At 46.3% G+C, this 22,555-nt stretch overlaps 1 protein-coding gene across 12 annotated transcripts in view; it reads left to right on the forward strand.

Moving 5' to 3' along the window:
* Positions 1 to 16,895, forward strand: part of raraa (retinoic acid receptor, alpha a) — a 590,811-nt gene extending 573,916 nt beyond the window's left edge. For 11 of the 12 annotated variants that reach the window (XM_078224102.1, XM_078224111.1, XM_078224103.1 and 8 more), the window contains 2 exons: positions 10,185 to 10,343; positions 12,296 to 16,892. In XM_078224102.1, coding sequence (XP_078080228.1) covers positions 10,185 to 10,343; positions 12,296 to 12,495 — 359 coding nt within the window. In that variant the 3' untranslated portion in view covers positions 12,496 to 16,892. Of the gene's footprint in view, positions 1 to 10,184; positions 10,344 to 12,295 lie in introns of all 12 variants that reach the window. The other variant, XM_078224110.1, reaches the window with a different exon arrangement.
* Positions 16,896 to 22,555: the final 5,660 nt, after the last annotated feature.

Here is a 22,555-nt window from a genome sequence, read left to right on the forward strand (position 1 = left end):
ACGGGTATTTAGGTGTAAGGCATTATGTTACAGGTCAGCCACTATCTCACTGAATGGTAGACAAGACCTATGCGGACGGTTGCTTGTTTGTGAATCTGTTCTGGCAGTTTCATTCCCAGTTTTCCTGAAAGTGTTAATTGCAACTGAGATCCGAGCTCTGTAGGTGCTGTTCTGCCTTTTGGTACCTTGTCCAAGTGTTAATCGCTCATATGAGTTTAGACAGCGAGTGTTGGCGTGCTGTTGCCCCCCCCCCCCCCCCCCCCTCGGGGGGGGGGGGGGGGGGGGGCTGGGCACCAGAGTCAAAACCACTCCTGTTCTCTCACAGCGTCGACACTCGCACACCTCCAGATGAAGTCGTGGGCTGGTCGTCCTACTCTTTAAACCCAAACTAATTGCAACACCGCAAACTGCTGATGGCAGAAGACTCAGCACGGATCAGAAATTGATCCTTTGGCCTTCTGGTTTTTAATAGTTCAGTCATTACCTTCGGAGGGGATTCTAAATTAGACTTCACTTTTGATAGTTTTTTCTCGGATAGTTTAAACAAAGCAGTATTATTCCAGAAAAAATAACTATGATCTTTTTATTATGATAGCAACGCTTTTTGTCGAAATGATGTATAACACTGCCAGTAAAGGCAGTTTGTTTTACAGCTGGGAGTGTTTCAGCTCCGTTTAATAGTAAGTAATAATTTACAATGGACACTCCAGCTGAAGTGTTACCCAGTTGAAGCAAATTCTTAATCTTCAAGCACAAGAATCCTAGATGTTTAAGCTGTAGATTGGAGGCCAATCTCGCAACTCCATTAATGCCCCCATTTCCCTGATGCTTTACTAGCAAAGCAAATTTTGCACAAGATAGGACAGTTAATGTGGAAAGCAGAAAATCTCAAAGTAAACCATGTTCACTTGAACTTAGGATAAGGTGCGTTACTTTTGTCACATGTTGTGCACTAGTGTTGAGGGATTTTATCCATCACGGAATGGTGGCACAGTGGTTAGCACTGCTGCCCCACAGCATCAGGGACCTGGGTTCAATTCCAGTCTTGGGTGGCTGACTATGTGGAGTTTGCACGTTCTCCCTGTCTCTGCGTAGGTTTCCTCTGAGTGCTCCGTTTTCCTCCCACAGTCCAAAGATGTGCATGTTAGGTGTATTGGCCATGCTAAATTCTCCCTTGGTGTCCACAGATGTGTAGGTTAGGGGGGAGTAGCGGAGTAAATCTGTGGGGTTATGGGGATAGGGCCTGGGTAAGGTGCTCTGTCGGAGAGTCGGTGCAGACTTGATGGACCGAATGGCCTCCTTCTGCACTGTCGGGATTCTATGGTTCTCAGTTGGGACATAAGATTGAGGCGTTTTAGTTTTAATGACATTATTTTGTTTGGTGATGTCAACAAACTTGCTGCACTGCGGTTGGTAGAAAAGCTTGCTCCCAGAAACTGAATAAGTTGGTTTAGCAGGGCCACAGTAATTCTCTCATGGCTTTGTCCCATGCATTGAGGTGTCTGCTCACATTACAAAAGGGATAAACCACTGGGGGTGGGGGAAAGTGGTATGTTACTGTCATTGGCGAAATTGGTTTGCAGATCAAAAATACAACACTAAATTTTGTTATTTTTAAAAATCTGGTCCCTGGAGTTTTGCCTCAGATTTGCTTCATTGCTTCTAAACTGCTTTCTGCAGGAGCGCAGAGGGACAGTAACAATGTACAAAGTGTACTGCTAGCATCTTATTTTAAAGGGAAAGTCCATAGCTTTTCAGGTCTCCACGAGCAACTTGGCCCAGTTAATATTGAGCAGAGAGGAAAAATTCAGGACTCGCTTGCCAACTGGTCATTCAAATCCTTTAACTAGTTGTGTAATAACGTGCACTGATATTTGGAAATCAGGCCAGTTTTTCAACATGTTCTGCTAAGAAGCATCATTGCATGCTTATATCACCCTCTGGTGTTTGTAATATGTGGCTTTGTTAGAACATAGATTGATGTTTCATCTGTAGGCAGTATAGAATAATAGAAACCCTACAGCACAGAAAGAGGCCATTCGGCCCATCGAGTCTGCACCGACCACAATCCCACCCAGGCCCTACCCCCATATCCCTACATATTTACCCACTAATCCCTCTAACCTATGCATCTCAGGACACTAAGGGGCAATTTTAGCATGGCCAATCAACCTAACCCACACATCTTTGGACTGTGGGAGGAAACCGGAGCACCCGGAGGAAACCCACGCAGACACGGGGAGAATGTGCAAACTCCACACAGACAGTGACCCGAGCCGGGAATCGAACCCAGGACCCTGGGTCGACTGGTCATGCATCTCATTGTTGCTGCTGGACTTCACTGTGTTTCCGTTATATGAAGAAGATGATGTGGAGATGCCGGCGTTGGACTGGGGTGGGCACAGTAAAAAGTCTCAAAACACCAGGTTAAAGTCCAACGGCTTTATTTAGTATCACGAGCTTTCGAGCGCTGCTCTTTCATCAGGTGACTCACCTGATAAAGGAACAGCGCTCAGAAAGCTCGTGATACCAAATAAATCCATTGGACTTTAACCTGGTGTTGTGAGACTTCTCAATGAGAAGAAGGATACAATTGCATTGGAGATAGTATGGCAGAGATTTACTAGATTGGGATGAGAGGGTTGTCCTATGATGGGGAACTGAGTACATTGGTCATCGGACTCACTGGAGTTTAGAAAAATGAGAGGTGATCTAGGTTCTGAAGGGGCTTGACCAGGTAGCCACACACACAGGTGAATCCGTCTGGCTAGGGAATCTAGAACACGGAGCACAGTCTCAGTATAAGGGCCGATCATTTAGTACTGGAATGAGGGGAAACTCATTCATTGAAAGGGTTGTGAATCTTTGGAATTCTGTACCCCAGAGGGTTGTGGATACTCCATCATTGAGTACATTTAAGGCTGAGATAGCCAGATGTTTCGCTGGAATTCTACAGCCCCGCCCGTCGTGGAATCAAAGCAGGCAGGGGGCGGACAAGGGAAATGTCCGTTGACCTTGGGCGGGAATTTCCAGTCTTGCTCAAGTGAGGCCATAAAATCCCGTCCTTGATCCCTCGAGGAGTTATGGGATGTGGGAGTGAGTAGGAAAGTGGGGATGAGGCAGGTGATCAGTTGTGAATATATTGAATGGTGGAACAAGTTCGAGGGCCGTATGGTATACTCCTGCTCCCTATTTCATATGTTCTTAAATAACTTCTTGATTTGTCCACAATACATTTCCCATGAAGTACTTTGGATATAGCTGAGAGGCACTATTTTCAGCTTCTATATGCTTGAAACTTCTTTCTTGCGTGTAGCCACAGGTGGAGGGACCAAGATTTAGCTTCACTGTGCACATGATCAGTACAATGAAGTTAATTTATTGTTATTGTTAAAATCTCAGAGAATAACTCCCCCAGGTTACGTAGCAGGTCATATGGACAACAAAAATCCCAGATTCGATCTCCAGTCTTTAGTAGCTGACTCAGCCAGGACAACGATGCTACCTCAATCCCTCTGGGTTAATCATGATGTGGAGATGCTGGCATTGGACTGGGGTGGGCACCGTAAGAAGTCTCACAACACCAGGTTAAAGTCCAACAGATTTATTTGGAATCACGAGCTTTCAGAGCGCTGCTTCTTCTTCAGGTGACTCTGGGTTAAGGAAGTCGAAGTCAGCCCATGTATCTGCCCCTGACCATTAATGTGGACCGTTCGGTTTCCCCCAGCTGACAGGTTGCTGGTACATGTGGTCTTCATTCATACATTAAGAATGGCTTACTTGGGTATAGTTCCAGAAGAATAATTGGCACATGTGGACCTTAATCCCAGAAAGGAGTGAATGTCCTTCAGAAGAGATGGGGTAAAAATTAGTGAGAAAAAAAGAGAGGGGGAAAGAAGACTGTATACAGTATGTTGCCATGGCTTGGGTGACGGAATCAAATTGTCCAAAGGGTGGGGATGGAAGTGAAACTGTCTTTCTCTATCTGATGGGTGGAGGGACTATCTGATGAGTAGTCTTTAAACGCTGTCCTTTTAACAGCTAGGATTTGGGTTTGATTCCAATCCAGACAGATGGGGTGATAGTGTCCTTTGTGACTGATAGCTATTAAGGGTCGTAAGTGAAACAAGCATGAGCACATTCTTTATTCAATTCCCAGTGGATGTGTGTCTTCATCAGAGAATGACCTGCCAACAGATACTGCAAGGGCAAAGTCATGGAATGCTGTTTGCATATAGCAGTTAGTTTAGTAGTGTAAATGTTTATGAGATAGACAGCTCTCTACAATATTACTGATTTGAGCTTTTTGATTGTTCTCTTCAGAATCTACCTGTAAAATTCTCATTCACCTATTCATTATAGAAACTGAAGACTTTGCGTGCTGATAAAGGAGTATTGCTGTCCTTTAGAGTTGATAAGAAAGCTTTTGAATTTCACATTGGCTCTTTAGCTAACTCTTACAGACTAAAAGATTTAGTTCAATTCGCAGTAAGTGCCGCCTTAGCTGGAATGGCCATTGAAGAGGTAAAGTTGGCCTTTGTAACCCAGGGATAAAGAGAATAGTAATCAGCCTGAGTTTCTGCACTTAATTGCTGTTAGTAACCACCCTGTTGGAATGTACAAGTGTGTGTGAATGTCAGATGAGAACAGAATTAGGCCTGACTATGATGAACCCCACTGTTAAGTAATCATCTGACACTGACGGAAGACGCATGAAAAGTGGCCATCTGGGTACGGTATCCCTCAGCTCTCAGTGTCTATAAATTCTGGCTCAGCTGAAGTCGAAACTGGGCAATTATAAAGAAAGCATTAATAAATGTCCATTTGCCTCGCTGTTACACTGCCTCAACTTACACTTAGAGAGTGGGCGCGACTTTCCCGCCCAGCTGCACTGGTCGAGTAGCGGGGCGGCAAATTTGAACGGGAGTCAAGAAATCCAAATCGCACCTGGAGTCCGGCTGGTTGACGGATCTCCCATATACCGTGTAGACTTGTACACAGTATATGAGAGATCAGGACGCATGCCTAGCAGTCTGCAGCCGGCTTCTCCAGCGAGCTTAGGCTCCACACCCACTCCACCCCCCAATTACTGGCATGAAGCTCCCTGCTGCCGAAAGAATTGACAGAATGTGGGGAAAATTGCATGTGGTAGCTCGCTGAAAAAAACTGAGAGAAACTCTCCTGTTTTCAGACTTTTGTGACACTTAGAATTTGCTGGGGAAAATTCCGCCCAGTGTCTTTAATGTAATAAGATAAGGAAAAGGGTAAGGAAAGGAGGGTAGTGCTAATTGGGGACTCTACGGTGAGGGGGTCAGATAGGCGTTTTTGCGGACACAGACGGGACTCTCGGATGGTGGTTTGCCTCCCTGGTGCAGGGGTCCGGGATGTCTCTGGTCGAGTCCCAGAAATCCTGAAGGGGGAGGGAGAGGAGCCGAAGGTCGTGATGCATATAGGTACTGCTGACATAGGTAGGAAGAGGGAAGGGGTCATGAAAAGAGAATATAGGGAGTTAGGTAGACAGCTGAGAAAGAGGAATGCAAAGGTAGTAATCTCGGGATTGCTGCCTGTGCCGCGGGAGAGTGAGAACAGGAATCGGTGGAGAATGAATGCGTGGCTGAGGGACTGGAGCAAGGGACAAGGATTTGGGTACTTGGATCATTGGGACCTCTTTAGGGGCAGGTGTGACCTGTTTAAAAAAGACGGGTGGCACTTGAATCCCAGGGGGACCAATATCCTGGCGGGAAGGTTGGCTAAGGCTACTGGAGAGACTTTAAACTAGAAAGGTTGGGGGGAGGGAATCGAAATGAGGGGACTGAGAGCGAAGAGGTTAGCTCGCAAATAGATAAGGAATGTAGACAGGGTAAGAGGGAGGTTAGACGAGTGATGGAGAAGGGAAGTGCTCAGGCTGAAGGTCTGAGATGTGTCTATTTTAATGCCAGGAGTGTAGTGAATAAAGTGGATGAGCTTAGAGCGTGGATTGCTGCTTCGAATTGTGATGTGGTGGCCATTACGGAGACTTGGATGTCTCAGGGACAGGACTGGGTGCTTCAGGTGCCGGGTTTTAGATGTTTCAGGAAGGACAGGGAGGGAGGCAAGAGAGTGGGGGGGAGTGGCACTGTTGATCAGGGATAGTGTCACGGCTGTAGAGAAGGTGGACGCCGTGGAGGGATTGACTACGGAGTCTCTGTGGGTGGAGGTTAGGAACAGGAAGGGGTCGGTAACTTTGCTGGGTGTTTTCTATAGGCCGCCCAATAGTAACAGAGATGTTGAGGAGCAGATGGGGAAACAGATCCTGGAGAGATGTAGGAATAACAGAGTTGTCGTGATGGGAGATTTTAATTTCCCAAACATAGATTGGAATATCCCTAGGGCTAGGGGTTTGGATGGAGAGGAGTTTGTTAGGTGTGTCCAGGAGAGTTTCCTGACACAGTATGTGGATAAGCCTACTAGAGGAGAGGCTGTACTTGATCTGGTGCTGGCTAATGAACCTGGACAGGTGGAGGATCTCTCGGTGGGTGAGCATCTTGGGGATAGCGATCATAATTCTATCTCCTTCACGATAGCATTGGAAAGAGATAGGATCAGGCAGGCTAGGAAAGTGTTTCTCTGGAGTAAAGGGAAATACAGTGTCATCAGGGAGGAAATTAGACGGGTAAATTGGAAGGAGGCATTCTTGGGGAAAAGTACCGAAGGAAAGTGGAGGATTTTCAAGGAATGTTTGTCTGGAGCTCTGCATGACAACGTTCCGATGAGACACTGAGGTGTTGGTAGGGTACGGGAACCGTGGTGCACGAAGGTTGTGATGAACCTGGTGAATAAGAAAAGAGAGGCGTACAGAAGGTTCAGAGAGCTAGGAGGTGTTAAGGATTTAGAGGAGTATACGGGATGTAGGAAGGAGCTTAAGAAGGAAATTAGGAGAGCGAGAAGGGGTCATGAGAAGACCTTGGCGGGTAAGATTAAGGAGAATCCCAAGGCTTTCTACAAATATGTCAAGAGTAAAAGGATGAGATGTGAAGGCATAGGACCCTTAAAAGGTGAAGGGGGAAAAGTTTGTGCGGAACCGTTAGAAATGGCGGAGGTGCTTAATGAATACTTTACCTCGGTATTCACGGTGGAAAGGGATCTGGGTGGTTGTACTGCTGGTTTGCGGTGGACAGAAAGGATCGAGCATGTGGACATAAAGAAAGAGGATGTGTTGGAACTATTGAATGGCATCAAGGTTGGTAAGTCGCCGGGACCGGATGGGATGTACCCCAGGTTACTGTGGGAGGCGAGGGAGGAGATTGCGGAGCCTTTGGCGATGATCTTTGCATCATCGATGGAGACGGGAGAGGTTCCGGAGGATTGGAGGATTGCAGATGTGGTCCCTATATTCAAGAAAGGGAACAGGGACAGCCCGGGAAATTACCGACCGGTGAGTCTAACCTCAGTGGTTGGTAAGTTGATGGAGAGGATCCTGAGAGACAGGATTTATGATCATCTAGAGAAGTTTAGTATGATCAAAAGTAGTCAGCACGGCTTTGTCAAGGGCAGGTCGTGCCTTACGAGCCTGGTTGAGTTCTTTGAAAATGTGACCAAACACATTGACGAAGGAAGAGCGGTGGATGTGGTCTATATGGACTTCAGCAAGGCGTTCGATAAGGTCCCCCATGCAAGACTTCTTGAGAAAGTGAGAGGGCATGGGATCCAAGGGGCTGTTGCCTTGTGGATCCAGAACTGGCTTGCCTGCAGAAGGCAGAGAGTGGCTGTGGAGGGGTCTTTCTCTGCATGGAGGTCAGTGACCAGTGGAGTGCCCCAGGGATCTGTTCTGGGACCCTTGCTGTTTGTCATTTTCATAAATGACCTGGATGAGGAAGTGGAGGGATGGGTTGGTAAGTTTGCTGACGACACCAAGGTAGGTGGTGTTGTGGATAGTTTGGAGGGATGTCAGAAGTTGCAGCGAGACATAGATAGAATGCAAGACTGGGCGGAGAAGTGGCAGATGGACTTCAACCCGGATAAGTGTGTAGTGATCCATTTTGGCAGATCCAATGGGATGAAGCAGCAGTATAATATGAAGGGTACCATTCTTAGCAGTGTAGAGGATCAGAAGGACCTTGGGGTCCGGGTCCATAGGACTCTTAAATCGGCCTCGCAGGTGGAGGATGCGGTCAAGAAGGCGTACGGCGTACTAGCCTTCATTAATCGAGGGATTGAGTTTAGGAGTCGGGAGATAATGCTGCAGCTTTATAGGACCCTGGTTAGACCCCACTTGGAGTACTGCGCGCAGTTCTGGTCACCTCATTACAGGAAAGATGTTGAAGCCATTGAAAGGGTGCAGAGGAGATTTACAAGGATGTTGCCTGGATTGGGGGGCATGCCTTATGAGGATAGGTTGAGGGAGCTTGGTCTCTTCTCCCTGGAGAGACGAAGGATGAGAGGTGACCTGATAGAGGTTTACAAGATGTTGAGAGGTCTGGATAGGGTAGACTCTCAGAGGCTATTTCCAAGGGCTGAAATGGTTGCTACGAGAGGACACAGGTTTAAGGTGCTGGGGAGTAGGTACAGAGGAGATGTCAGGGGTAAGTTTTTCACTCAGAGGGTGGTGGGTGAGTGGAATCGGCTGACGTCGGTGGTGGTGGAGGCAAACTCGTTGGGGTCTTTTAAGAGACTTCTGGATGAGTACATGGGATTTAATGGGATTGAGGCTATAGATAGGCCTAGAGGTAGGGATATGATCAGCGCAACTTGTGGGCCGAAGGGCCTGTTTGTGCTGTGGCTTTCTATGTTCTATGTTCTAAGATGGCTCAAGACGTTTAACAGGACTGACTGTCGAACTCCAAGCCACATTAGGATTACGTGAGCTATACGGCACAGAAACAGGCCATTCGACCCAACCAGTTCATGCTGGTGTTTGGGTTCCACTCGAGCCTCCTCCTAACTTTCCTCATCTAAATCTGCCCTCCTAACCATCTGTTCCCTTCGCGGTCAGATACCTGTCTAGTCTCTCTGTAAGTGCATCCCTGTGGTAGCAAGTTCCACATTCTCACCACTCTTTGGATAAAAACATTACTTCTGAATTCCCTATTAGATTCTTGGTGACTATCTTACGTTGATGGAGATATCAGAACATTTGACCGAAAACTAGGCAGACTTTAAAGAGCTTCTTGCAGGAGGAGAGAGAGGCTAGTAATATCAAGACAAAGAAAGTCAGGGATGTGCAAAAAGCCAGTGATCGCAGAGAGTCTTAGGTCTGGAGGAAGTGACAGATAAGGGTAGAAATGTCAATTGTTAGAGCACATAGGTTAAAGTTGAAAGGGGGAAAGTTTAAAGGAGATGTGAAAGGCTTGCTTTTTACACAGGGGCTGGTAAGTGCCTGGAATGGGCTGCCAGAGGAGGTGGTAGAAGCAGATACAATAGCAACGTTTGGAGGCTTCTTGACAGATACATGAATAGGCAGTGAATAGAGGAATGTGGACTGCGTAGAGACAACAGTTTTTAGTTTAGATAGGCGTCATGTATTGGCACAGATTTGGTGGACTGAAGGGCCTGTTCCTGTGCTGTACTGTTGATAGAATCCCTACAGTGCAGGAGGAGGCCATTCGGCCCATCGAGTCTGCATCAACAACAATCCCACCTAGGCCTTATCCCCGCAACCCCACATGTTTACCCCGCTAATCCCTCTAACTACACATCCTGGGACACTAAGGGGCAATTTAGCATTGCCAAAGCACCTAACCCGCACATCTTTGGACTGTGGGAGGAAACCGGAGCACCCGGAGGAAATCCACACACACACCGGGAGAACGTGCAAACTCCACACAGACAGTGACCCAAGCCAGGAATCGAACCCGGGTCCCAGGTGCTGCAAGGCAGCAGTGCAAACCACTGTGCTACCGTGTTCTTTGAGATATAGAAGCGGGAGGCCAGGGAGGATATTGAAAACAAAGAGGAGCTTTTTAAAGTCAGGCCGATGCCAGACTGGGAGCCAGTGAAGGTCAGCAAACACAGGGGATTGGGCAAAAAGTGCTAAGCACAAGTTAGGAGGCAGGAAGTACAACATCGTCACAACTCCTCCATGCTCTGTACACATTAAACTGACTGATGTAGTTGACAGCAAGAGGGTGTCTGAGCAAGTTGAAGAATGTGAGGATGGAAGCGAGAGACGAAAGTTCTCTGATAATCTTGGATGTTTCTTTGTGTAGATCGTCAGGACCTGGAGGAGCCAGAGAAAGTGGACAAGCTGCAGGAGCCGCTGTTGGAAGCCCTGAAGATCTATGTGAGGAAAAGGCGACCGAACAAGCCCCACATGTTCCCAAAAATGCTGATGAAGATCACGGATCTGCGCAGCATCAGTGCCAAAGGTGAGTGCGTGGGATGGTCAACCAAAAATACAACAGGAACAGCGTCGTGACTGATACGAATGGGACTGAGATACATTGAGCTGCGGAGGTTAACGGGCTCCCCACAATGTCAATTTCCCCACAGTCTGAGGATTCAGGGTAGACCATTTAGGACGGAGGTGAGGCGACATTTCTTCACCTCATTACCACAGGAAGTAGTTGCTGCCAAAACATTGAATGTATTCAAGAGGCGGCTGGATATAGCACTTGGGGCGAATGGGATCAAAGGTTTTGGGGGGAAAAGCAGGATTAGGCTATTGAGTTGGATGATCAGCTGTGATCGTAATGAATGGCAGAGCAGACTCGAAGGGCCAAATGGCCTCCTCCTATCTTCTATGTTTAGCTCAATGGGGATAGGGCCACCCATATTTCAGTCACTGCATTAGATCAGAAATGGTGCATCACTTGGGTGCAGATTAAATTTCCTGCCAAACATTATTTGACAAAGGTCAGTGTATGCATTAAAACTATTTGCAGCCTTTGAAAGGCTAACATTGTATTTGATTTGATTTATTATTGTTTTAAAAAGTTAAAGTTTATTTATTAGTGTCGCAAGTAGGCTTACATTAACACTGCAATGAAGTTATTGCGAAAATCCCCATGTCACGCGTATTGGGATACGGTGAAAAGTATTGTTTCTTGAGCGCTATACTGACAAAGCATACCGTTCATAGAGTACATAGGAGAGGGAAAGGAGATGGTGCAGAATATAGTGCTGTAGTTACCAACAGGGTGTAGAGAAAGATCAACTTAATATGCGACAGGACCATTCAAAAGTCTGATGGCAGCAGGGAAGAAGCTGTTCTTGAGTCGGTTGGGACCTTTGTATCTTTTTCCTGATGAAGGGAGGTGGAAGAGAGGATGTCTGGGGAGCGTGGGGTCCTTGATTATATACCTGAGGGTCACTTATCTTTAAACAGCTGTACACCTTAAGTTTACCTCTGCACTGTCGAACTCCCAATGCCAGGCAATATATTGCTACAGGATGCTGCCCTACATTGGTAGGGTAACATCCTTAAGGTACGTCCATCAGACTACCTCGCACTAAGTTGATCTTTCTCTCCACCCGAGCTATGACTGTAACACTACATTTGCACATTCTCCTTTCCTTTTCAACGGTATGCTTTGTCTGTATAGCGCGCAAGAAACAATACTTTTCACTGTATGCTAATACATGTGACAATAAATCAAAATTTGATTTTTTTCAATATATATATATAAAGCAAAGAACACTAATTTATAACAGTAAGAAGTCTCACAACATCAGGTTAAAGTCCAACAGGTTTATTTGGCATCACGAGCTTTCGGAGCGCCGTTCCTTCATCAGGTGAGTGGGCAGCGCTCCAAAAGCTCGTGATACCAAATAAACCTGTTGGACTTTAACCTGGTGTTGTGAGACTTCTTACTGTGCCCACCCCAATCCAGCACCAGCAACTCCACATCATCACTAATTTATAAGGCACAGCTCACTCGCACCCAATCAAAGGTCTGATCGAAAACTCTGTACCCCATTTTGCTCTCTCAAATGTTTGGACGTAACAATTAAACGTCCGCTCAGGACCACGGTATCACCCTGTCATCATTAGCAGCAACCACTTGCACAGCCCCTTAACAGAGAAAACAAATCCTTTAATGGATGGGAATGAGGGAAAAAAGCTATGAAGACTACTTATTTATTTTTAATTACAATGATTGCAAGGAAAAGGACAGGGAACAGAAGAAAACATTTATTTCAATTACTTGTTCCTTGTTTACAATGCTGTCCTTTGTGTACGGGTTGTATGTACTGCCAGAGTTCACGCACTGGGTCAGTGCCACCCTCTGATACTTGGCAATCAGTTGCTGCAGCGTCGCTGGGGGCCCTTCTCTCCGTGTCTTCAGTTTCATGGTTGTGTTTCTCTCTGCGTTCCCAGGCGCCGAGCGGGTTATCACCCTCAAAATGGAGATTCCTGGATCCATGCCACCACTCATTCAGGAAATGCTGGAGAATTCCGACGGCATCGATCCCTCCTCCTCGCCTTGCAGCAAAAGCAGCGCTGCCCGTCCGTGCAGCAGCCCGAGTATGTCCCCGAGCTCCGCCGCCAGCAGCAGCCCGAACACTCAGTCACCATAGCTTCGGGAGAAGGGGAGCAAAGTGAGTCGGAACTCTCACTCACCAATGGACGTTTGACGTGTTTTGTAAGAGGTGAAGTGTTCACAGGGAGAGCCACGGTATTGTTTTGCCACATACTCTGCAGCTTGCGGAAGGCGCTCGGGACTGAGTTGGAACTTAACACACTGTGCTTAACCACGCTGGAAGCTCTTTCAAACGTGCTTAACTGAGATGGACACTGAGTTCAGGGCTGCGATGAGCAGCAGAGATGAACCCCACACACACACACACACACATACACACATATATACACCCACCCCTCTCCGGAATAAGAATCAACCATTCTCGAAGCAGACTCTGCTCCACTTTGCAAGCCTTCAGCTTCTGGTTTTTGAACTTGCTTTGATTTAACGTTAGGGGAGAACAATGAAGACCCTTTGTGTTTTTTTTTTGAAATATTTTTCTTCTCCTTTTGTTTATCTTTCATAATCTCATATACTACTAGCTGATAGACTGGATCACCAGCACAAAATCCAGTAGCATCCAAAAAAAAACAAGGAATTTGAACAAAGAAACATTTATACGAATGAGACCTTTAACTAATTATTTTTGTTGAACTGTTTAAATTGGATTTACCAGAGGAGGAAGGAAAAAAAAAATTATGGTGTCATTACATTTTTGAAATGAGTTGCATACAAGCGGGAAGATAATGAAGGTAACTAGGTTACTCTAGGGATGTGTGTAAATACGCTGTTCTGTTTTAATGTACTCACAGAGGTTTCCAATCTTTTCCTTTATGCCTTTGTTGATTGGATGTTCATTTTTAAGCACATTTATTCTGAGAGAGAGCATGGTTCTGAAGTACTGTGTAGGTTTCAAATACCCCTCCCAGGTCACTGCACGGCAAGGGAGCCGTGTGTATGTGTGTGTGTGCGTGTGTGTGTGCGTGTACGTGCATGTGCAGTCACACGTCAGGGCCATGCTTCACGCCCCTTGCCGTGATCGAGATGGACTGGACTGGATGCTGCCCCGTTCCCTGTCTGGGACCGAGGAGGAAAAAAAAGGGGGGGGTCACAATTTACAGCTCAGGGCTGCTGACTGAGAATGATCCTGGACGGTTGGTCTTCAATTGACCGGAGTCTGGAGATTTGTGCGTCAACTCCAACCGTGGTGAAGTATATCAGTGGGGCCCGGAAAAGCCACGAGCCTTCCCTTGCCCTCGCTGATCATATGTAGCAACCTGAGAAGTTATCAGTGGATTAATTTGACTGCAGTTTGCACAGGAGGTTAAGTCACATGCAGTGGTGTCATTGGCAAAAAAAAAGGAATTTAAACTTCTCAGGATTTGACCATGGTGTACTGTGAACATAGACCTGCATAGTGCTCAAGATCTCGTGATGGTTCATTCAAAAGAATGATCGATCACCTTTCGACCTCACCTTGTTTGACTCTCAGAGATCTCGTTATAGTTAACGCTTTAAACTGCATTGGAATTTTTTGATATTTGAGGCTGCTGTGTTTGAAGCCGTGCACATTTCTTAAAGAGTGAAACAGGCTTAACTGGATGCAGGTGCGCTGCCACGGGCTGAGGTGAAGCACCCACTCCTTCGAAAGTTTCATTGCTCGCCTGCTCTCTACCTCTCTCGCCAACTCGCAAATCTCGACTCAAGTCGGGCGAACCACTCTTCCAAGAAGGCACAGAAACCTGGATTCTTTTATATTCCTTCTCAAAACGAGGGGCATCGCTGGCAAAGGCCAACGTCCATTTTGCCCACCCCTTAATAGTCCAGAGAAGGAGACGGTGATCACGATACGATTGGGTGGCTTGTTTAAGCTGGCTCAAAGGGCAGCTAAGATTCAACCACATTGGTGCTGGACTGGAGCCATAGGCCAGGTTAAGATGGCAGGTTTCCTTCCCTAAAGGCCACAAACTGGACCAGTTGGGTTTTTGTAGCAATTCACCGTCTCCACTTTTCCTGGTGCCAGCATTGTATTTCCAGATTTTTATTTTGGTTCATGTTGAATTCAGATTCTCAAGCCCCAAACCATTCAGGCCTTAGATCCCAGTTACCAAGGCTCAGCAGGTCTGACTGGTATTTTGTGTGAGTTAAAAGTGATAGGAATCTGACTCAGCCCAAGACAGCCCTAACAATCCGGCTAAGTATTTGAACAAGTGTAAGACTGGAAAAAAAAATAAACCAAATGAACATTTTCAATCGATCTGGGCTCCTCCATTAGAAAGATTGGACCATGGGAATGGGGGGAGGGGGGAGGAGGAGGAGGAGGAAGGGTTATTGATGAGTTTTGTCACATCGGTTGTGAGGCCATTATTTTGACCTTCAACCCTTGGTCAAAATTAGAAATCCAATCGCAGACGCAAGACCTCGTGGCACGTGAGCCGGTTTCCAGCAGAGATCAAGGTCTTTTATTCGGTGGATGTTGAGGTCTCCGATGATGGGATTTCTTCGGTCGGTGACTGAACGTAAATCACTTTGACAAGACGAAGAACTAGGTGGATAGGGAAGCAAGGTCCCTCTGTTCATTTGTGAAGGTTAAATGGTATCTTCAGGGCTGTGGGGAATCGCTGCGCTGTCGGTCTGGGATGAGATTCAGTCGAGGCATCATTTTTTAAAAAATAGATGAATTTATCTGTCAGAACACCAATACATATTCACTTGACTCAGGAATATTGCCTTGCACCAGAACGGCAAGGATAGGGGGGCAATTCACAAATGCAGCTGACCCGCTTGGCTGGAAGGATAGATCTCATGCTGATTTTTCCCTTGGTGTGGGAGCATGTGACACAGTAAAAAGGGGAAAGCTTGCTTTTCCACTCATATCCCAGAGTCAGACCTTTGGGAGGAGTTGCAGTCAGAGACAAGAGAATTCCGAGTCCTTCATTCCCCTGGGCCCAACTCCCACCATCCAGGGAGAAACGCGGGATGGGTAATGCTACGCGCAAGTCGAAGGTTTTTCCCCTGAGCACAACACAGCAGCAAGGTGCACAAGAGCTCATTGTCGGTACAATGGGCATTAACTCCTGAAAGCTCCACGTAGGATGTACAAACCTGGCTGATGTAAGATTCAACGCAGTCCATACCTTGTCCGCGCTCCGGTGAAGTCCAGCATTGCCCTCCATCCCACGCTCCGCCCTTGCCACTCACAGGCTTCACAAGAGTTAAATAAGAGAGCATTACAAGGCGTATCCAGATTTACACTTGCAGATTCCAACAGAAAGTTTGGACAATCTCAATTGGAGTTCTCAGTGAAGACGCCCTTAAATTGGATACCAAATTGTACATCTGTTCTGTAATCTCTGGAGCAGACAGCAGGAAAAGAGCCCTTCGTCCCACCCCCTCCCAGGTCGGTGCCTATTCCAGGATTCAAAAGCTTTTGGAAGGTGTTGGGTTGATACTTCACCAGATTTGAAGTCTTTTATTTTGCGCAGGTTTTATCTTTGAGCAAATTCTCCCCCCTCAAGTGGCTCCCAGTTTTTTGTTAAAAGGAGAATTCGCAGCTCAGTATTAATTTTTTATATATATATATAATATTTATTTGAATTTTATCTCTTGATTTGAATGACGCAGCCTCAGCCTAGGTCTGGTTTCCCCCCCCCATCCCGTGTGTGGCATAACCACACAACCACAGCAAATGTGAGCAAATAGTGCCACTCACTGGTCATTGTTGCTATTGCAAGTTTAATTTTCAGTGCACGGCATGTGTGGCCAAACAAACTGCTCGGAAACTGGCACAGTGGCATACTTCTCGAAAAGCGTCTCGCAGTCATTGAAATGCACGAGAGGAAGGGCAACACGTATTCCTGGCTCTGTGACCCAGAACTGATGGGGCACAAGTGTTTTGGGTCATTGTGAGTTGTAGGTCGTGATGAAAGTTTTTCCCTCCCTGGTTGCAGTGTAGTTTCCTCTCGTTCACGGATGTTATCTTATCGCTCTACTTTGTGACTGAATTCCTTCCAGCACGCCTCTTCCTCCCCCCCCCTCCCCCCCCCCCCCCCCCCCCCCCCCCCCCCACCTTCCTCCCAGCCCAGTGACAGCACATCTCTGTCTCTGTGTTTGTAAGTGGCAATGTGGCCCAATTCAGTGTCATATTTTGCACCTTTTTTCTATTGTAAAAAACAGCCACCTGTGGTTTTATCAAATTAAAAGGTACAGTTACACATTTAGTTGAATCATTAACCTGACACCTCCACTGTTAATGGCGAGTTCTTGTTCTGTTCATGGATGTGTTAGTGTACCGAGTCAACTGTGCAGCAAGATTTCCTATAACAAGGCTGTCTCTGTGCAGAAGTTACTGTTAAACTTTTCATGAAATCTACTGGTAAAAGAATAAAGTTATATTTATTCTACAATTACGCATAGTTGTCTTTGCTGATGTGGCAATCACTGTTTTCCTGGAATAACACCTCATTTTTCTACACGAGGGGCAGCAACGATCAAGAATCAGTTTGGATAATGAGGCTGGTTCTGGGATTGGAGCACGGTGAGTGTGGAACTGGCAGGTTTTTTTTTTAAACAAATGTTAAAATGGATATTTTTTTTAATCCTCCCAAGTTACAAAGCCAATGCTCAGAGTGGACCGGGCAAACCTAAATCCATTCCTTGCTTGCCCCAGAAACCAGATTCAAATTGAATCCAATTCAAGGTTCCCACAAGGGAGAGAAACAAGATCCAAGCTGACAAAATGGATCCCATTGAAAGCATTCTTCCTGGTTGTATCACAGCTTGGTGTGGCCCCTGCTCTGCCCAAGGCCGCAAGAAACTACAAAAGGTCGTGAATGTAACCCAATCCATCACGCAAACCAGCCTCCCATTCATGGACTCTATCTAGACTTCTCGCTGCCTTGGCAAAGCAGCCAGCATAATTAAGGACCACAGGCACCCCGGACATTCTCTCTTCCACTGGGAAAAGGATACAAAAGTCTGAGGTCACGTACCAACCGACTCAAGAACAGCTTCTTCCCTGCTGCTGTCAGACTTTTGAATGGACCTACCTTGCATTAAGTTGATCTTTCTCTACACCCTAACTATGACTGTGACACTACATTCTGCACCCTCTCGTTTCCTTCTTTATGAAAGGTATGCTTTGTATAGCACGCAAGAAACAATACTTTTCACTGTATACTAATACATGTGACAATAAATCAAATCAAAAATGAGACATTTCACCCCATAGAATCATAGAAATCCTACAGTGCAGAAAGAGGCCACCTGGCCCATCGAGTCTGCACCGACCACAATCCCACCCAGGCCCTACCCCCATATCCCTACACATTTACCCGCTAATCCCTCTAACCTACGCATCTCAGGACACTAAGGGGCAATTTTAACATGGCCAATCAACCTAACCCGCACATCTTTGGACTGTGGGAGGAAACCGGAGCACCGGGAGGAAACCCACGCAGACACGGGGAGAATGTGCAAACTCCACACAGACAGTGACCCAAGCCAGGAATCAAATGTAGGTCCCTGGAGCTGTGAAGCAGCAGTGCTAACCACTGTGTTACCGTGCCGCCCCTAGCTGTGACTGTAACACTACATTCTGCACTCGTTTCCTTCTCTATGAACGGTATGCTTTGTCTGTATAGCACGCAAGAAACAATACTTTTCACTGTATACTAATACACGTGACAATAATAAATCAAATCAAATCAAAAATGAAACATTTCACTCCCATCTTGGGCTTAATCTGAAGCTTGATCTTAGCCGAAAGGCCGAGATGCGATACTGGCAGGATCCCAGACTGCGGCCCCCTTGGGTCTCTGTTCAGTACCGGGCAACCCCGTCACACAAACCTGCCCCAGTCAATTCAGCACCACTCCAGAGTAAAGCGGAGAAGCTCCTGGATTTGGAAAACTTTCAGTCACATAAAAACACCATGGGGAGCGCTTTACCTTTGCCATTCAGCTGCTGTGGGTGGAACAAGTCACAAATTAATTGCCAGGCCAATTATCATCCCATTATAATTAATGGAGATTACTATTCTGTCTTGGGTGGGTGACTCATTAACCAGTCATAGGTCACAGGCAGCAAGTCCACCAAAATGTCACTCTCGAGCATCTGATACAGGCATTTTTTCCAATGGTCCTCACAATATGAACATATGCAATAGGAGCAGAAGTAGGCCATTTGGCCCCTCGAGTCAGCTCTGCCATTCTATAAGACTGTAGCTGATCTGCTTGTGTCGTCCCCCCCCGCCCCAATAACCTTTGATTCCCTCGCCCGGCAAGAATCTATCTACCTCCACCTTAAAAATATTCAGTGACCCCCCCACCTCCACTGCCTTCTGAGGAAGAGTTTCAAAGCTGCACAATTCTCTCAGAACAAAAGTCACCTCCTCTCTACCCTAGTTGAGCACCCCTAATTTTAAGTCTGTGCTTCCTAGCTCTGGACTCACCCACGAGAGGAAACATCCTCTCCACATCCAACTTGTCAAGACCATTCAGGATCTTGTATTCTTCAATCAGGTCGCCCCCTCACTCTCTTAAACTCCAGTGGAAACAAGCCCAGTCTATCCAACCTTTCCTTGTAAGACAAACCCCGCTCATCCCAGTATCAATCTAGTAAACCGATGCACCACTTCCAATGCATTTGCATCCTTCTCTAAATGAGGAGTTCAAAACTGCACATAGTGCATTCTACACTACATTCTGCACTCTCTCGTTTCCTTCTCTATGAATGGTATGCTTTGTATAGCGCGCAAGAAACAATACTTTTCACTATGTTAATACATGTGACAATAATAAATCAAATCAAATCAAAGTATTCAAGATGTGGTCTCACAAGTGCCCTGAATAACTGAAGCATGACATCCTTACTCTTATGTCCACTTGCTCTCGTAATAAAGGATAGACTTCCATTATTTCTTAATGGAAGCCTATCATTTCATTATCTTAATTATTTGCTGTGCCTGCAGACTAACTTTTAGTGACTCATCCCCTAGAACACCCAGATCCCTCTACATCTTGGCATTCTGCAGCCGTTCTCTGTTTAAGGATTACTCTGCTTTTTTTTTATTGCCAAAGTGAACAACCTCACATTTTCCGACCTTATATCCATCTGCCAGATTTTTGCCCACTCACTCAATCTCATAGAATCCCTACAGTGCAGAAGGAGGCCATTCGGCTCATCGAGTCTGCACCAAGCACAATCCCACCCAGGCCCTATCCCCATAACCCCATGCATTTACCCTAGCTAGTCCCCCTGACACGAAGGGACAATTTAGCATGGCCAATCTACCTAACCCGCACATCTTTGGAGTGTGGGAGGAAACCGGAGCACCCGGAGGAAACCCACGCAGACATGGGGAGAACGTGCAAACTCCACACAGACAGTGACCCAAGCCGGGAATTGAACCCGTGTCCCTGGCGGTGTGAGGCAGCAGTGCTAACCACTGTGCCACCATCTACTTGCATCGGTCTCCAAACCCCTTGGGTCTTCTTCACAGCATGCTTTCCTACCTATCTTTGTGTCACCTGGAAACTTAACTCTCATGCCTTTGCTCCCGCCACCTAAGTCATTGAAATAAATTGAGGCCTCAATGATGCCATCATACACAATAACCTTCAATGGGTAGACTATTCACCACACACTCAGCTGTGTATCCCAGTTACACCACCCAAGTTAGCGAAAGTCAGGGTTCTTTATGGGCACTGGGAATTCAGGAAATCAATAAACAAAGGTTACCCTCCCAATCTTGTACAATATTCAGTCAGTTAAGTCTTATCCTTCATCAATGTCTTGAGATTTCTCTAGTTAATGGTCTAGTTTTCTCTCTCTTTACCTGCCCTGAAGCTCAAGAGCCTTGCTGGGATACAGCATTGCCTGGCAAGTAGCAGTCCTCCAATACCTTCATCCATATCTTCATTCTGCATGGCTGGGCTTGACGTGTCCGCATTCACCCAACAATCAGGAGCTTGGACCAATGTCTCAGGTTAGTTCCTCCTTTGTTCTGCAATGCTCCAAGCTAGGGAATTTGCTCAGGTTCTTTCTTACCCCTCCCAGTTTTGGCTAAGTATAATGAGGGATTGAATCTGGGAGCATTCCAGTTTGCGTGGTTGAATGAGAGGTCAGAGGAGGGGGGAGGGAGTTCACACTAAACCGTCATCCACAGCCATGATGGCGGAGGAGGGAAGAGTCATTCTTTATGCCGTGTTACATATTCACCCTTAGTCATCAGGGGAAGGTGGGAGCATTTACTTTAAAGGATCCTATGAATCATTCATCTGGGTTTACTAACACTAGGGTGGCACAGTGGTTAGCACTGCTGCCTCACAGTGCCAGGGATCCAGGTTCGATTCCCTGTTCGGGTCACTGGCTGTGCAGAGTCTGCTCGTTCTCCCTGTGTCTGCGTGGGTTTCCTCCGGGTGCTCCGGTTTCCTCTGGCAGTCCGAAAGACGTGCTGGTTAGGTGCATTGGCCATGCTAAATTCTCCCTCAGTGTACCCAAACAGATGCCGGAGTGTGGCGACTAGTGGATTTTCACAGTAACTTCATTGCAGTGTTAATGTAAGCCTACTTATGACTAATAAATAAATAAACCTTTTAACAATAACGGATAAGATTTCCTGTTTTGTTTTTAAACAAATTGAACTCAATATTTGGAATATTAGAGCAATTTATGATGAGCGGCACCGTGGTTAGCACTGCTGCCCCATAGCGCCAGGGACCCGGGGTTTTATTCCGGCCGTGGGTGACTGCTCGTTCTTCCCGTGTCTGCGTGAGTCACCTCTGGGTGGTTAGGTTTCCTGCCACAGTCCAAAGGTGTGCTGGTTTGGTAGATTGGCCTTGCTGCATTGCCCCTTAATGTCCAAAGATGTGTAGGTTAGGTGGATTAGCCATGGGAAATGTGTAGAGTTATAGACATAGGGCAGTGGATGGGCTTGGGAAAGATGCTCTTTTGGAGAGTCAGTGCAGACTCAATGGATTAAATGGCCTCTTTCTGCACTGCAGGGATTCTCTGGTTCTAATCCAAGGGCAGCTCTAACCAGATGCATGTTGTTACATTTTTATTCAGCTGATTCCTGTAATATTTTCTCTGATGTTTTGTAGCTTCACAAGCAAATAAGAAGGTGCTGAAATTCCAATGTTACAAACTACTGCAAACTCAGGCCTAAGAGCCTCAGAGAGAGAGAGAGAGACTGGTTAACATCACAAGTGGGTGCCCTCATCAGAAGTGGAATCTTCACCTTCAGATTCCCAGTATACATTTGTTTCTGTATTCATTACCCATTGTTAATTGTATGTTAATTAAATGGTTAAGATACGCAGGCGTATTGTTTAATAAAGTACCTTGAGCACATATAAGTAGGGAACTTCACCGGGCATGCTTCAGGGTGGTAAGCACTGTCGGGGCTTGGAAGCATCATCACCCCCTGGGAATGACATTTTAATTTTCCTTTTGATCTATTTTAGTTACAGTGCTCCACCAGAGATTGCCATTCCTCTCAGTTTGGTTTAATTTATTGATTATTGTTTTTTATGAAAAGAGTTATGAATAGAGGACAGTGGGACACTGGGGCTGGTGAGAGCTAGGAGACCACATCAACATCAGAAAACTATCTGAGTAAAGAAAGGCTCTGTGTCTTAGTTTTGACTTTACCAACCGGCTTGGATCCTGTGAACACCCACCCCTGATTGCCTTTCAGAAGATGAGCCGCCTTGCTAACTGTAAGTCTATTGGATATAGAAGCATTATTAGGCCATTCGGCCCATCGAGTCTGCTCCGCTATTTAATCATGGCTGACATGTTTCTCAAGCCCATTCTCCCACCTTTTCCCCTTTGATCCTCTTACCAGTCAAGAACTTATCTATCTCTGTCTTAAATACACCCAATGACCTGGCCTCCACAGCCTTCGGTGGCAATGAATTTCACAGATTCCTCACCCTCTGGCTGAAGAAATTCCTCCTCATCTCGGTTCTAAAGGTTCGTCCCTTTAATCTGAGGCTGTGCCCTTGGATCCTAGTTTCTCCTAATACTGGAAACACCTTCCCCACATCCACCCTATCCAGGCCTTTCACTATTCTGTAAGTTTTAATGAGATCCCGCCTCATCTTTCTAAACTC

This window comes from Mustelus asterias, chromosome 11, assembly GCF_964213995.1.
Source record: "Mustelus asterias chromosome 11, sMusAst1.hap1.1, whole genome shotgun sequence".
NCBI classification, from domain to species: Eukaryota; Metazoa; Chordata; class Chondrichthyes; order Carcharhiniformes; family Triakidae; genus Mustelus; species Mustelus asterias.